This window comes from Vanessa tameamea, chromosome 18, assembly GCF_037043105.1.
Source record: "Vanessa tameamea isolate UH-Manoa-2023 chromosome 18, ilVanTame1 primary haplotype, whole genome shotgun sequence".
Classification (NCBI taxonomy): Eukaryota; Metazoa; Arthropoda; class Insecta; order Lepidoptera; family Nymphalidae; genus Vanessa; species Vanessa tameamea.
The window spans coordinates 154,753-171,030 of record NC_087326.1 but is presented as its reverse complement, the minus strand read 5'-3'; the positions used below and the strand labels follow the sequence as shown (position 1 = coordinate 171,030).

Below are 16,278 nucleotides of genomic sequence, written 5' to 3'. Positions count from 1 at the left end.
CTGTATTAATGTTACGGAATCTTGATTTTCACCGTCTTTAAAATATCAGATTCAGAGAATATTGCCACGTGTACTAATTATTGATGATTTTGTATTCCTTGTCGAACCTATAAATGTTGTCCTAATATAAAGTAATTGAATAGAATCGGTACTACAGGTTGGCTGCGCACCGTCCTTCTAGTATCAGCCAATATTGTTTTTCTTAAGCTATTATTGTATAGTATATATCTTTGCGCTACTTACTCTGAAGAGCAGCTCCTGAGATTCACTATTAACTTTCATTAGATTTCACTAATAAATAGACTCTTTTTTTTTCTCTATATTGCTTTAATTTTTTTTATTAACAAAACTATATTAATATATGAGAGGGCATGTTGGCCTTAGTAATCAAAAACTAAAATGCGTCTTATGCGAGATGAAGTCCTCGCTTCCAACGTTGCCTGTGAATGCAATAAAAAACAGTAAGCTTGTCGAAGAGCGTTCGTGTGCGAGACGCGATAAAACTTACCTTAATTGTGTTAAACTTTGCGTATCGAAAGTAACATTACATAGTCGACACTTCAAGTCTCCGATTTTATTTCATAGCGATATAATCGAGTACACGACCACTATACGTGTCAGCAGTTCGTTGTTTTGATTTCGACAAACAATAATGGCTGAAGGCACACAAAACATTTTTCGTTACTCTGTCCCAGTTTGAACGTTTATCTGAAAAATGGCAATAAAAATTCTTCCCTCGAGCATTATCAATTTATCGATATCTCTCGTGTTAACAAAACTAATGAAAAGTGTTTTAATTAAAACCCGTTTTATCGAGTTTTCTAGCAAACTGTGTGTAATTAACGGCTGAGTGTTTCTGTTTAGTTTTCATGACCGCGTCCACTGCACTGCGGTCGCCTGAGAGTTAGCGCCGCGGTCGGACCGAGGCCATTCGTTACTCGGTAATTAATTGATGTTCACGAGCTTACGTTTCAACAAAATATTAATTAATAGCGATAATATCAGGCCGATAATGATAGAGTCGCTCCTAGACCAACTGAAAGTATGTTTCAGTTTTGCTGTTGCTTCTGACTTATATGTGTTGACATTGATATACGTGTGACATTGTAAAACGTTGTTTATTTTTTTAATTCGTCAAGTAACATAGTGCAAGGAATAAACTAAGCTCGTTTGATTCTCGCTAAATCTGTTTCACTATTTCTTTTTTACCCTTTGACGGATCTAGAATACTCTTTATTAAATTTCCTAACATTCCAGCCAAAAAAAATATTTATTCGTCGAAGTCAATCGTTGTCTAATTTCTCAAATTTCAAAGGAATAATTGAATATTCTTTTGATTCTAGCAAAACTAATTAAGCAACACAGTCCATTAAAGGACGAACGGAAAGGTGTGTAAATGAAAGCCGTAATAAACAGAATCATCGTTTTAATTCTAAGGGAGAATGTTATCTTACATTAGAACTCAGTTCCGTAACTGTATCAGATTACAAACGTTGAGATATTAATATTTTACAGTTACCAAGTGCAGATTATTTTATATTATTTACACAAAAACCATTTGAGCCATTTCATTATTAGGGACCGGACGCACCTGTCGTCACACCTGATCGATTTGCGCCTGGGAAGTATATTACTAAAAGTGCAGCTATTTTCTTGCCATACAGGTGTGCATGCAGCTTTAGGACTGGCACACACTTAGCTAAGTGCAGTACTCAACATATTTTTTACCGTTAAACAATCGATTATATTACATACATTAAAAGAAAATCTAAAGTAAATTATCTGAATAATTTGGACTTAACTTTGCATTTGACTTTAAGAGCAAACAATGGCGCGCAGAAACAAGTACGAGTATAATATAAATCAGAATTGAAAATCTACACGATTTATTGAGCATCTGCACGTAGGTTGGCATGTACCCGGCCTTCGGGTACTCGGAGGGTATCCGTGCTGCCGCTTCGCTAGAACGCGCAAGTGCGTCCTGTCCCTTATACATACGAGGTGCGTAGAGAAATATTAAACGAACAACAAAACTTAGTATAATTTTACAATTCTTCATTAAATGTTATTATATCATCAAAATTTTGTACAATTATTGAGAGTATACAATAATATTTTATTTGCTTTGAGCAATTAATTCTTAATATATATATTATAATTGTTCATATGTTGGAATAAATAAAAAACATTAAAATATTTGAACACAAATTTAATTTATTAGTTCAAATAATTCCGGTCAGACAACAGACAGATTTGTCTGCGTTCATACAATAGTTTTGAATATATTTCTGACCGAGGTAATTGATCCGTTAACCTCATGTGAAAATATTGTCACACGCATTACGCGGAAACAGGAGACGAATTTTATTTTCCATGAACTCGCTGTAAATATAGTTTTTTTTTTTTATCTTTGTAAGACTGTAATGTGATCGGAAAATTAAATATTTCTATAATATACAAATGCAATACTGTATACAACTACTCCTTATATAATCCGAATCGTTTATAAGTGAAAAAGTTTTAATATTTTTTTCGTACATATTTCGACAGTTGTTTCGATAAAATAAAGCAAATATTCTACGGAGTTTCAAAAGATACGTAAATTTAAATATAACCGTCGGCATATGTGTGTGGTTTGGGAAACAAATATATCTTCTCATAACGTCTTGATTTAACATTTTTTGCACGCTTATATATAATTTCTTTCCAGATTTTATAATTACACTAACATTTCCACATCTTCATCTTATATAAAAATCTCTTCAACTCAAAGTATGCAAGTATATCATTAAATCTAGTTGTTTTTAATTATATAATCTGAAGGAATGTTATCTTTTGTATAGTATACGTTCGGATGGACAATTTTATCGCGACTATAGCGTGCTGTGACTCCGCAGGACAGCGTACGAGCATGTGATCAACAGCACCAGCCAGTAACTTAGGGTGTTACTGGCGTTGCGGCTCAAAGTGGCGGCCATCTTGTCACCTGTGTACAGACGAAATAATAATTGATGACAGTTCTAAAATTACGTTACATTCAGTCCATCCAGAGATATTTCTCTACTAGTAGGGCTCGAAACTCGAATCTCACCGCAGAACAGGTACGTGAAATGTCAGAATGTAATATGTGATATTGACAATAATAATCATAAAATTTGTGGGATACACGTATCAAAATGGCGTATCACTTTAAGTCACATTCCACGAGTAAGATACGAATTGAATTCATACAGAATCGCTCCGCTGATTGTATCTCCATTAGTGTAATATACTTGTTGACTTCCAAGCAGGATATATTAAATACATATATAATTGTAATTAACTTACATTACTGTATTTTTTAATGTTGAAAAAGAATAACTATTGAGTTTCTTGCCGGTTCTTCTCGGTAGAATCTACATTCCGAATCGGTGGTAGCTTCACTTAATATAGTTTGTTAAATGACGATTCAAAAGTGCTTGTAAAAAAGCCTACTTGAATAAAGTATATTTTGATTTTGCTATGTAACACTTCTTGTGATAATTATGACCATACCTTTATATGACTGTTTCGAGGAAATGATAAATTATTTAATACACATTTAAAAATAATAATTGGCCGCTTAATATGATGTGCACTTTATTTGTATTAGCTATTGTCACCATAACAATAATTCGTATTCCGTTAGTGCACGGTTAGCTCTAGGAAATAAGATGTTTTGTTTCTCTTACTGTAATTACACTTGCCAGCTTAACAGAGAACCTCAAAGTCAGTTAATTTTCTTATCATATGATATTACAGGTACTCACTGCCTTCTGAGACGTATACATAGATGTGTGCAGGCTCTGTGTTGGCGGCGCGACAGGAGTAGTTCCCGGAGTGCGCAGGCGCGGCGGAACGAATCGCGAGCGCGGATTGAGTGCGAGCGCCCGGCGCAGTCGCGACCGTCACGCCGCGCGCCGCGTCGTAGTTAATCATGCGCGCGTTGTGGTACCAGAACACGTATTGTGGCGGTACTGGACTCTGCGCGTTACGTTAGAACAAATAAATACTCAAACTTACGATAGTCAATCTTACTGTATACGTACTAGTAGTAAAGTTAAACTTCTTAGAGCACGATGAGAGCAACATTTCAAGGTCATATTTCTGTTTGCTGCCCCAGCAATTTGGCCTATACTTATGTTTTAAGCTATATTTTTGTTGTTTCGGAGTATTGATCTTATAATTATGGATCTCGATAGCAAATCGCATTGAACTAATTAGCTCTAATTATCTCATAACATTTTTGAATAATTTTCCGGAGGCTTTTGCTCTATTGGGACATTGATATGCCGAGTAAATGACCAATAGCAATAATAAAACTAACCTTTTCAATAATACAGACGAGATTGATCGTGGAACCTGCATCGACGTGGTACTCGTCTGCACCGAGTATAAACGCCTCGGGCACAACTATGTGTAGGTGCACGAGGCGTGAGAGGGTCCCCGACCCTGTTGAAACCTGTGTGTAGACACACGTAGATCATATTATAATGTGCACAATAATTGTTTGTTTATAAAACACTTTATTGCATACTAAAACATAATAGCTACAACGACTTTTAAATAATGGATGAGGTGATAACTTAATCGCTAAAGACAGATCTCTAAAAAGACAACCACGGGGACTGAGGGGATAATGGAGCGACGACGTTATATGTATATATGTATATTATACATTTTTTGGGAAGATTTCACTGCGCCTCAAATTGGAAAAATGTAGAACTATCCTATTGGATAGTAAATAATAGTTAATAATTTATCCGTCTTGATGTAGATAAATTTTGAGCATTATTATGAAGAAAAATATTTTAATTAACTTTGTAATTTGGACGAATACCTTTGGAAATAGCGATCGCCAAAAAATATGTCAGAGAAATGATTAAGGAGTCTCCTGTAAGACATATTTTATGAAATTATTCATTATTATTATATTACGAAGCAAGAATGACAAGAATTTACAAGAGCCTATTTGTCTCCGTCCACTGATTCTCTCAGACATCACGAAACCTTTGGAACTATAAAAGTTACAAACTTGGGGCACTTATGTTTCTCTTAGATTGTGGGAGCTCGCTTAGAAAAGATTTTATAACTCCTCCGGGAACAAGTTAAAATGGAGTGACAAAGTTTGTGTGAAAAATTAACAAATTACACGAGTGAAACTGTGTACTAAACCTATTTATTTCTTAAAGAATCCTGTGAGAGTTCAGATGGCTCAATGGTCAAAATCTTAACCAAAGGTTGTGGGTTCAGGGTAAGATCCTGTTACTTAGAGCAGTTGACGATAGTCCAATAAACGTACTTTTTTCGATTTTCGAGTTTCGTTATAATTTAATATTTGTAAAGAAAAGTATACATCATATGATATCATCCCAATCGGATTAGCCGTTTTAAGAAAAATGGTGAACAAACAAAAAAGGCGACGCCTCAGTCATATAAATTACTTTAATTTTAGAGGTCTAGTCTAATTTAAACACAGTGTTTTGTCGGCTCTTTTCAGAAACGCTTTATATATAATTTAATCTTATCAATAAAACTGATTCAAATTTCCTTGTAAGAGGATAAAGTTAATTTCAACTTGATTTGAAACAATCTATGTAATCTTTGTTAAAGCTAAATAAATATCATACGATAGAAAGATAATATTTTTGTTGGATTGGATTAGACGAGCTTATCAATACAACGATAACTAAGTTACGAAGATACCTGACACTCATAAGTTCCGTTGTCACGTTTCTGTACGTATTTTATCTGCAATATCCAGTCGTCTGAGCCTTCGCTGTGCAGAACCTAAATGTAAAAAAGCTCAAAATGTATAAACAAATTAAATGATTCCAAAATCCTGTGAAAATTACATAAAAATTAGCGAATCAAGTAAAAGGAAAATTACTGATACATATTATGAGAAGGGATAACTATTTGGAATAAGGATGCAAAAAAGAAATTAAAATTTCGATTCTGGTTCATTTTAGAATTGAAATTTCGTTTCGATGCGGAATTGAATCATTATTACCATTATTCCACGCGGTACCGCTTTGCCCGATAATATTACAATCTGAATATATTTTAAATATTTTACGTAAATATTTTTTATTGTGCTTACTTGTAGTGTACGAGTATTACTATATTCAACGCAATCTCAATGTAGTTACACATTTTTTTTTGTCCTAAATCCAGTTTTTGTTATTTTAATTTAACATAACGTACCTGAAATCTCTCATCATTAGTGTACATGAAAACACCAGAACTGATGATATGCCAATCACGTCTTCGAACCCATGATACCTGTGAAACAATTATACATATTATAAAAACTGTTAATGAGGCTGCAGGAAAATTCAATACTATTGTTTATTTTGATGCAATATTGAAGGCAAAGGTAACGTTATTGCTATAAGCAATGGTAAAATGAGATGATGGATTGTTCACAGCAACGCGAGTCTGTAACGCTGCAGCCACACTGGTGCATATAAAGTATTTAAATAGAACTTGCAAGCCAAAAAATCTGAATGCTTATATCTTTTGTTCTTAAAACACAACCAGTAGAATTATTTTAAAAGATACATTTAAAAGAGCTAACACCATTCATGTGTTGCACATGATCATGAATTAATGTCAGAAGGTGATATGCTACATTGACTCTTATAAATATAATATTTAAAGCATACGCGCATCAAACTATCGTAGCACCGGGGTTCTTAGAGAAGTACTTAATATTTGTAAAACTAACTACGCGTACGTAAATAATGATATGATGTTATTTATAGCGCATACAATATGTTTTGATATGATTAAGATAAAAAGAAGATTATTTACGCCTCTTTCACCAAGATTTCGCACGGGACAATGAAGAAAAGCCACACCACCGAGCTGAACCAGAATGTCTTCTTGAGTATTGTTTATAGTTGGTTCCCGTCTCAGGGCCTCCAAAGAGGAATACCAGAGGTCCCGCCAAGCTGGTACTCCTGCTGCTTCGGCTTCAGCCTGAGCCGCTGCGTCTATCTCTGCTTGAGACATTTCCGTATGTGGGATATCTGGTACATTCTGATGTATTTCCGCAGCGGCCGCCTCGCCCGCTGAGCGCCGCGCCCGCTCTGTGGCCAAACATGTTTTAGATATATAATATAATAGACAAATCAAACCAAAATAATTTACTAATGTATTCAAATATCTTAATAAGCAATAATATTATTCAGGATACTCCCTTGGTTCAGTTTTCTCCGACGGTTTACAAACATAGACATGTATTTATTCTAGTCGGTATAAAAATGAACAAATTATCAATTAATTCATTGTGTAAGTCAAACTTTAATACACTTTCATGTGTTCGTCCCATTAAACATTCAACTAGTTCCTGAACAGAGATGGAATGCATTGGCGATGCAATTATTTGACGAATATGAAAACAGTAACTCTCTAATAAAATTTTAAAATGACTGACTGGTATTTCACGCCAAGTCAAGTGTCAAGCGAGATGGAATTTTACACAGATGGAAATTTCCTTCTGAAATGTATGCGAGCACTAGGAAAGGAATTTACAAAATTCATATCCTGAGGGAGTAGAATGGGGGATGATAGTTGAAATTCGTCATTTTTGATGTTGGAAATATCGAGGTCTGTGTTGAGGCATACGTTAAGAAGTGAAAGCCGGCCGGTGTAGCGCTTTTGATAATTAATTCCTTAGAGAAGTAGAAAGGATGAAAGTTTGTATGAACATTCGTAGTTTTACTGATTCGGTAAGTTTTTGACTAACGAGTTAGTAGGGTATTCCATTGGGTATACGGCTAGTAATAATATTTACCATGAGAACAGTTATTGACATTAGCTCTATGTACAGCGGGAGGGCTTTTTGCTGATTGATTGTTTCTGTCCGCTGACATCTATCTGAATACCTCCCGCTCATGATTTATTATACTACTTAGCAATGCTTTGTATTTCTATGTGTTTTGTTTTAATGAGTGAAAACAAAAGAAAAACATTTCAGGTCTTATCGTTCTGGTTGCTGGATTGTTTAAGGAGTGCAGTGCGGTTGTGACGCTAGAATTTGTAGGCGATGGTGACCAGTAACTATTAGATAGCTAATTTATTCAGCCTTTATAAAGTAATTGAATAACGAATGAAATCAATATTACCGGCAGTACCAGCGGGCGAGAGAAGCGCGGCGAGAAGCGTTAGGGCGAGTGCGGCCGCCATCCGCCGCCGCTAGTGACACGTTATTGAGAACCTGCGAGAAACGTATATCTTTAAGTATTGCAACTAGCAGATGTTTAGGCTTCTTTTACATAAAAACTCTGTTATAATCACACTGAGATTTATAACAGGTTGCTTCATTTTTGGTACAGTCACAATTACGATTCAAATTATGATGTTCCACGTCTGTGTTCCACGCGTTTTGAGCTTATTGCCTCGTTATCTCAGACTATAAGACCGCTTCTTCTTTTCCCTGCCCTTGTCCTAAGCGGTTTTATTGCAGCGCAGCACGTGTTTTCCTTCCACTATCCTCTAGTATTCGTCGTTTGATCGTTCATCCGTCTCTCTTGTTCTGTCATATGTACTCACATATAAATTCGTTAACTAACTCGACATTTTAAATTGTAGATCCCAAAATTCTGGAACTTGGTTTGCCTATCGGATACTATTTGGTTCTTTGAGGGCGTATGGAGAGTGCATCTATCTTGGGACTCCTCCACCTCCTGAGCACGCTACTCTCTTCGACATATGATGTCAATCTTTTAATACAAATAATTGCAAATAAATTAAAGTACAAATACTATCGTATATAATTAAGCAGATTCCTTTTAAATAATGTCTATCTCAACAGTCCGATGGCATGCTACAACTTTTGTTTGATTATTTTTCTCATTTTTACTTTTAATTTGTAACGTTGATACAATGATAGACTCTAATATCAGAGTAAATCAATGCTACAGTAACGTTAGACGTTGCATCTTCTTGAGATATAGCTTATTTTGTCAACTTAGGGAAGAAAATGAAATAAATCGGTGCGGGTATTTTCTAGGGGACGCTGCCAAAACTATGCCAGACACAAGAAAGCTCTGTTTGAAAGATCATATATTTCCACTTCTTAAGTTTGAATGGTTGCTTAAGAGATATGACAATATATTTGAATAAATACTTAAAAAAACTATTCTGCTCTCAAAAGGGAGAAATTAATAAAATTTGTTACATAAATATTTAAAAGGGCAAGGACTAGCTATAAGACTCATTTAGAATTAAGGACAGAGCGTTAATAAAATATATATTTACTTCATTTTCTTCCATCATATCAATATCTTAAAACGCCAATTTCACATTTGCCAAGTCGATAATTATGTAAGCAAGCTAGAAAATGTCAGCCTGTGTACTGCTACTGGGCACAGACCTCATCTTTTGAGGAGAAGATTTAGAGCTAGCCAAGCGGCCCCTGGTTTCCAACTGGTGGAAACACACGTGGCAGATTTTTATCACGATGATTTCTTTTATAGGAAAGTCCGAAATTCATACTAAAGACCAATTGGCTTGGTGACTTTTTGCAAGCCCATTGATATCACCCACTCAACACATATTGTATTTCCATAGTTACTTTAAGTATTGTTGTGTTGCTCTTAGAAGTGTAAGTGAGTCAGTTGCAACGTGCGGACAAACAACAAACGGACATCATTTCTCAATTCCAATGTTTGGTGGCGCATTAAATTAAATTTAATAAAACTTAAATTGATAATTAAAATCGCGGAAACCTCAAGCTTTAATAAAATCTGAGTCAGACATTTAACTTTTGTAATTATATAGAATCTAAAATCATATTGAATTTCAAATTGTTCGTTGTTGGCTGAGCTTTCTCTTCCATCTGAGAAGCGGCAATGAATTAATTAATCACCCCTATATCATTTCATTCTGAATATAAATAAAAAGGTTTGTAAAAAGGATTCATAAGATAATTCATAAAAAATTTAACCTTGATGGTAGGGTTTTGTGCAAGCCCGTCTGGGTAGGTACCACCCACTCATCAGATATTCTACCGCCAAACAGCAGTACTCAGTATTGTTGTATGCCGGTTTGAAGGGTGAGTGACAGTGTAACTATAGGCACAAGAGACATAACATCTTAGTTCCCAAGATTGGCAGTGTATTGGTGACGTAAGGAATGGTTAAATGACCAGTTACCTTCGGATGGCCCATTTGCTCGTCCGTCTATTTATATCATAATATATACCTCAAATAGATCCGGCGAACTTGTTAGTAAAAAACGTTACAACAAAAAGAAAATAATAATTAGGGTTATGTTACGATAGCCGTATTAATTATTTTGTTGGCATCGCAATAAGAATACACTTGGCAATCTTCTCCCTGTATATTTTATTTATTCTATTAGTTCGAAGAAGCTAATTCCGTATTCATCTATCGAGTTCTTCTCTCTATTTGAGTTTTCAACATCAAATAAACTAAAATTTTTCGTTGTGTTTGTCGTTCAAAAGTAACGTTAAATGTCTTTATGCTATCCGCGTGAAGCCGAATGCTTGTGACCAGGAATAGATATTGATATGTAGATATTTTTAAGTTTGAGAAAGAATTAGTTTTTGGTCATTAATCATAGATTGATCCCATCAATGACAATCACACAAGACGGGAAAATAAAATTGCTTTATGTAATAAAAAACTGACGTTAAAACTACTTTTTTAAACTTTTTAATCAATATGTGTTATATGTAGTTTAGCAGCAACATATATAAGGCCGCATAGCCAGAAGCCCTAGCTTCAAAACCTAAATATCAAAAATTGTTAGTATCAGCCCGGAATTTGGAAGTTGGAAGTGTGTGCACTATCGTGTTTCGGAAAGCACGTGAAGCCTTTGGTCCTGCACGCAACTGAACTCTTTACTGTCGGATTTTCGTTCCATCGAGATACGGGAGTGACGTATTGAGAATGTACTGTGTGTGCGTACTCTGTGCCTCACGCGTCTCCATTGATATTCCCCGCCGTGGTCCAAATCTGTCAGGAAGATATCATCATCTAGTACTTTGTGCATAAAGTATTGTATTCCAACCGATTCATCTCGTCTCAACTCAGTAATTACTTTTCAATGATACAAATGTAATAATAATTCATAATTACTCCGATATTTTTATCGTGTATTTAATCTAAAGAATATCCAAGATGAACGACGTAGTGACAGAGCGCCGATCGATAAAGGCACTTCAATAAAGGACGATCCTTTAAGGCAAGAGCTATGCGCAACGGACGACGCTCGTGCTATGCTGTTGTTTTAGGTTAAATTTTGTACCTAGTAATCTTAAAGAAAGTTGCTGTGCACGGGGCTGACAAAAATACTAAAAACGCCTACAGAAAAGTCCGCGATCGCATATTTCTATATTTCAAGGTAACCCCATAGAGATTTGTAAAAAATTAGGTCATTTGCGGAGCCATTTTCTCCAATGTATTATTAATCCTGATTTAGAATAACATTTTAGGTACCTTAGGCTTTTAATGTAGATTCAATTTATCTTTTAAGCTATATTATTAGTATAAAGACTTTAGAAGATATCACCGTCTAATATCTGGTAGTAACAATAATATTTTAATAAAATCAAAATGGCTTACTAGCTTTTGATTAGCCTAGATTACTCCTTGTCAGAAAAGGGGATTTTTGCCAAGGCGGGGGAATTTAATTATAATAATTAAACAAGATAATTAATATATCTTCTATCGTAATATCTTAACATTTGTGAAATAACAATAACTGAAAAATTTACTCAAATATAAAGTATTGTTCTTTAAATATCTTCCATTGTTTGTTGGAAGGAGATTATCCCACCGCGCTGTCCCACGCATTGGAGAACCTCAAACCCTTGATTGCCAAACTGAACTTATTCAATACTGTACCGATGAGCACGAGATAAATTATGACTACAAATGAATACATGAAAATAGCGTGGTGCTTGTCCGGATTAGAGATCACAATCTTCAGTTTATATCTTATCACTGAACCACCTCAGTTATTATTTAAAAATATATAATAAAATATATTTTTGAATATATTTATTTAGCAACAATTTTATTGATGTTATCCGGAATGAGATCGATATCCACCGCTGATAATGAAGGCGAGAGTTGAGAGCGTTAATCAATCAATGCGGTCGACAGGTAGTGAAAGGTGGAACTCACTCACACACTTTGGGCTGAGAATAATGATGACATTATAATAGCGATATGCGTGTTACGTTATTTATTGCCTTAGCTGATTAAAATGTATGATAAGGTTTATAGAGATACTTCAGCGATAAAATCTATTGCGCCTGTATGTTTAGTTTCAATGTTGTTCTTAAACTACGTATAGTTTTATTCTTTCTTTTCGAGTTAAATATTTCTTAATGTTATTAAAAAGTTAGTCTGCTTTTAAATGAACATTGATTTTACGTGCGCTATCCTTACCGACGCCGACTACAAAACCATCGTCGTCTATCATTAATTTTTCATTACTATAAAATTGTAATGCTTCACATGAACAACGTTTATGCTGTGCTTCGACGCCATTAAAAAAATATTTTTTATGTAAGCAATATATGTTTCTTTATTATCTCGTTTTATTTGCCTCAGGAGTCAGCCTGCGTTAGACAAGCAAATCGTTCGGATAAAAAGGCAACAGCAACAAGTAAAACTACATAATATGTTATAGCCTTTGTTCGGTCCGATAAAACTTATGTAAATAAATATCTGTCTCACTCGTTTTTCAAATCAAATCACAGCAAAATAGAATATTGCTGTTTGTTAGAAGAATAATTAATGAGTTGAACCCGCACGTATTAATTATTGACACAAATTAAGCACATGAAAGCAGCCGTCAGCGGTGCTCGTCACGCAATATACACGAGCTCCAACCATGACACCATCTCGGCACAACTCATGAAAGCTATTTTATATAAAATACTCGCTTTTTAGTATAACTAATAAAATAAAATAAACTAATCATATCAATCTAATAAAATAAACGGAAGAGGTCTAAAGTATTTCTAAAAAGCTTTACAATATTATGTTTATTTCGGAAAAATGGCAAAGTGACAAATTGTTAGCGTGTCGCAATTCCGCTGGCGACGCGAGATGTTAAGACGTGAGCCCTCAGGCGCTATCAGCGCGTGTCCTTGCATTTTTATTAGACCGTACTCAGAAGCGTGTCACGCTTGCGTAGATCTTACAAGTCACACGATTGTAATAATGTGAAACATTTAATGATTTTTGTTAATTGTTTTACACATTTATATGTATTTTATTTTATTTATGATACGTATCAGATTATATAATATAATTAAAACGACAAAGAGAACTATGTACAACAAGCATACTTTTCTGTTTAAGAGAATTATGCTTAATCTAATCTTAATTATATGAATATGTATAAACTTAATTTACACAAGAAATAGTTAAAGATATGGTTAAGGTAAAAAAAATAGCTCGAGTTACTTTTGTTTATAATAATATACTCTTAATCGGATATAGAGCGCGGCAGCCATCTTAAGAATTAACTTGCGCAGGAGGGTACCACATAAGTGTGTACATGGTACGGGAGCTCCGTCTACTCTCTCGCTCTGATAAGACGATTGAACTTATTGATATATTATTTCGACTAAATTGGATATAAGAGTTGTTTTTATATTTCTAAGAAATATATTGCCACGTTGTGTTGTCTACACCAGTTACAGGACTCCGGTCACTTTCGCCCAGAGGAGAAATGCTGCTGGCATGTCGTCGTGTCTATTATTGATGTTGATTTTCATAAAGTTCTCAACGTAAATAAATAATTCTAAGTAAAGATATAAATATGAAAATAAGGTTTTGTGATTCGCCATCACGTCTTAACTACTCAACCGGTTACGATGAAATTGTGCACACTCGTTTCCAACTGTATAGATAAGGACTAACTAACCTACCGAGTCGCACGAGGTCGAACCCGTTGGCAGAGACTAGGCATTACTATCTCATTGTCTTATGTTGAGGTTGGATTATTTTTAATAAATAATAAAACATTGACACTTGAGATTACAAAACTGAAAAAAAAACCCGATGAGATGCATTTGCCAGTTATTCTCTTCTTGATTAGGAACTCAGTCGCTAACACATAATAAACACAGACCCATCTCTAAAAGCTGTTTATTAGAAAGATGAATGGAAATCAATATCCATTAAAGGCTATATATGTGTATATATTATATTATGTATATATAATGCACATGTGTGCCAACGCCTTAATATATTGAAAGAGTGAAGACTAAGATTGAACTCATTTGTATGTAATATGAACCAAGTAATCACCAGCTTTTTACTATCTAGGAAAATATGGTGAGGAAAAAAGGTTTTCTAACTTATATTTTGGCTAAATTAAATAATATGTTTATTCGTTTATTGTATATTTGTAAAATTGAAGACATTTTATATTTACAATGATTATTAAGTCAAATTCCCCCTGCTTGTTATCTGCATGGTTACTGTTTCAGTTCTAAGATTCGTAGAATGAACTTAAATATATAGTTAATAACAAGTCGCATTATAGTCTTTCTCAATACTCACCTCAAGCGCAAGAACGCTCCAGCTTTGTAGTGTAACTATAGATTATTGAATGGTTTGTATTATTGAAATGGACGTTTCATTATTTCAAAGAGATACCAGCAATGATTATTAGTTAATTAAAATATATTTCATATATCTTAAAGGTTTGTTGTTTTGATAACGATTCCGAATTGTGAAAAAAGAAAACATCTTCCGAATAAAGTGCACAACTATTAAATAAAATTTTTATCCATTTTGAAATATAGTTTATAAAACGATATTTCTTTGGATAATTTAAAACCAATATTTTAATATATCTTAAGCATGTTGTTTACTCTTGGTGAAACTATAAGGCTTCGTGCGACCGAATTGGCTTCCAATTATATTGCTCGCCGCTTATCGCGAAATGGCATGTTCTTTTTTTTATTTATCATAATCGTAATACAATCACAATTATATATTTGTGTCACCTTGAACGTACTTGGAAAATAATAATTAATAGTTGTATGAAAAACAATTTGATTTTTAGTCGTTGAATCAAAACAATTTAAGATTTATTAGGTAAAGTCAAATATAAATTTAATTTTCAAAACTTATTTTTATTTATTCGAAAAAAACCCATAAATTATTAAGATTAGGAAAAATCTTCTTTACAAACGATTTAAAAAAACAAATGTTATCAATTCGGTTGCATTTTTTCTAGTATGTTACCAGATCAGGACTCCGGGGTTTTTTGTTTGGCTTAGTTTTCGATGGGACCACCCATTTAAATTCAAAGAACATTTTTTAAATTGCATACTTAAAAAAATACAAAGCATTTACGATGCTATTTTAGCCAGCTAGAGTAAAATATTATTTAAAGAAATCAAATCAATACTTTTAATTGACAACAAGAATATAATTCATTATAATATAATTCAGTACTAAATTAAAATTGTAGAATTTCCGAAGAGACATAAATATAGGCATTAAGAATATTATAAAAAAGTTTTCAAACTCATAGTAAAGTCACTCACTGCTCTGCCAATCAACATATAATAGAAAATTAATTACATGTATCCTTGCTAAAAAAGTAATCCAAGGTCAGTACTTATTAGTCAGTTCACATGTCGCCGGACTTTGAAGCACTTTAACCAATCACATGTCTTAAAAATAAAACTTCACTGCACAGTCGACACAGTATCTCTCACTCGAACTGCGATGTGACGCCACACGAGACTTCGTGCTTGCGCGTCGCGTATTCAGAATATTCGCCCACGTGCTCAAGGTCCTACCGAGGCGAGGAGTGTGGCGCGACTGAACCCGAACGTGACGACGACGGGCTCCGATGTTGGACGAGCGCTTCGCCTGAAAATGTAGGCTGAGAGACGATTGATTGGAACTTTAAGCTCTATCAATAGAAATAGCAAATTAAATATCATTTAGAATTTAAAAGAAAACGCTTGGAGTACGGCAGTTTTGCTTTCAATTTATGTCAATTTTTCAATAGATTTAACTGACCTGTAATTTTTTATATTTATAATAGTTTATATTTTCCCAATCTTTATTATTGAATAATAATCGACGACTACTCTGTGATTACACCAAAGTGTAATAAAATATATTAACATTGCAAAAACAAAGGAGGGAGTAAGAAAGTTGGAATAACTATTGTAGGAATGCTAACGATGTATTTGTCCAACCGTAAAGGCTATTTAAAACTTATTTTAAAAATTAACTACGA

The 16,278-nt window shown here is 34.1% G+C and overlaps 1 protein-coding gene across 1 annotated transcript; it reads right to left on the bottom strand.

Annotated features, from left to right (window-relative positions):
- Positions 1-1,409: 1,409 nt before the first annotated feature.
- LOC113391523 (zwei Ig domain protein zig-8-like) lies at positions 1,410-15,858 on the bottom strand. Its single transcript, XM_026627510.2, has 8 exons — positions 15,609-15,858; positions 8,151-8,242; positions 6,835-7,112; positions 6,226-6,303; positions 5,725-5,808; positions 4,346-4,480; positions 3,789-4,002; positions 1,410-2,986 (listed from the first exon to the last, which is right to left on the bottom strand). The coding sequence occupies exons 2-8, from the start codon at positions 8,209-8,211 to the stop codon at positions 2,874-2,876; spliced, it is 963 nt and encodes a 320-aa protein (XP_026483295.1). The 5' UTR covers positions 8,212-8,242; positions 15,609-15,858; the 3' UTR covers positions 1,410-2,873.
- Between the last annotated feature and the right edge of the window lie 420 nt (positions 15,859-16,278).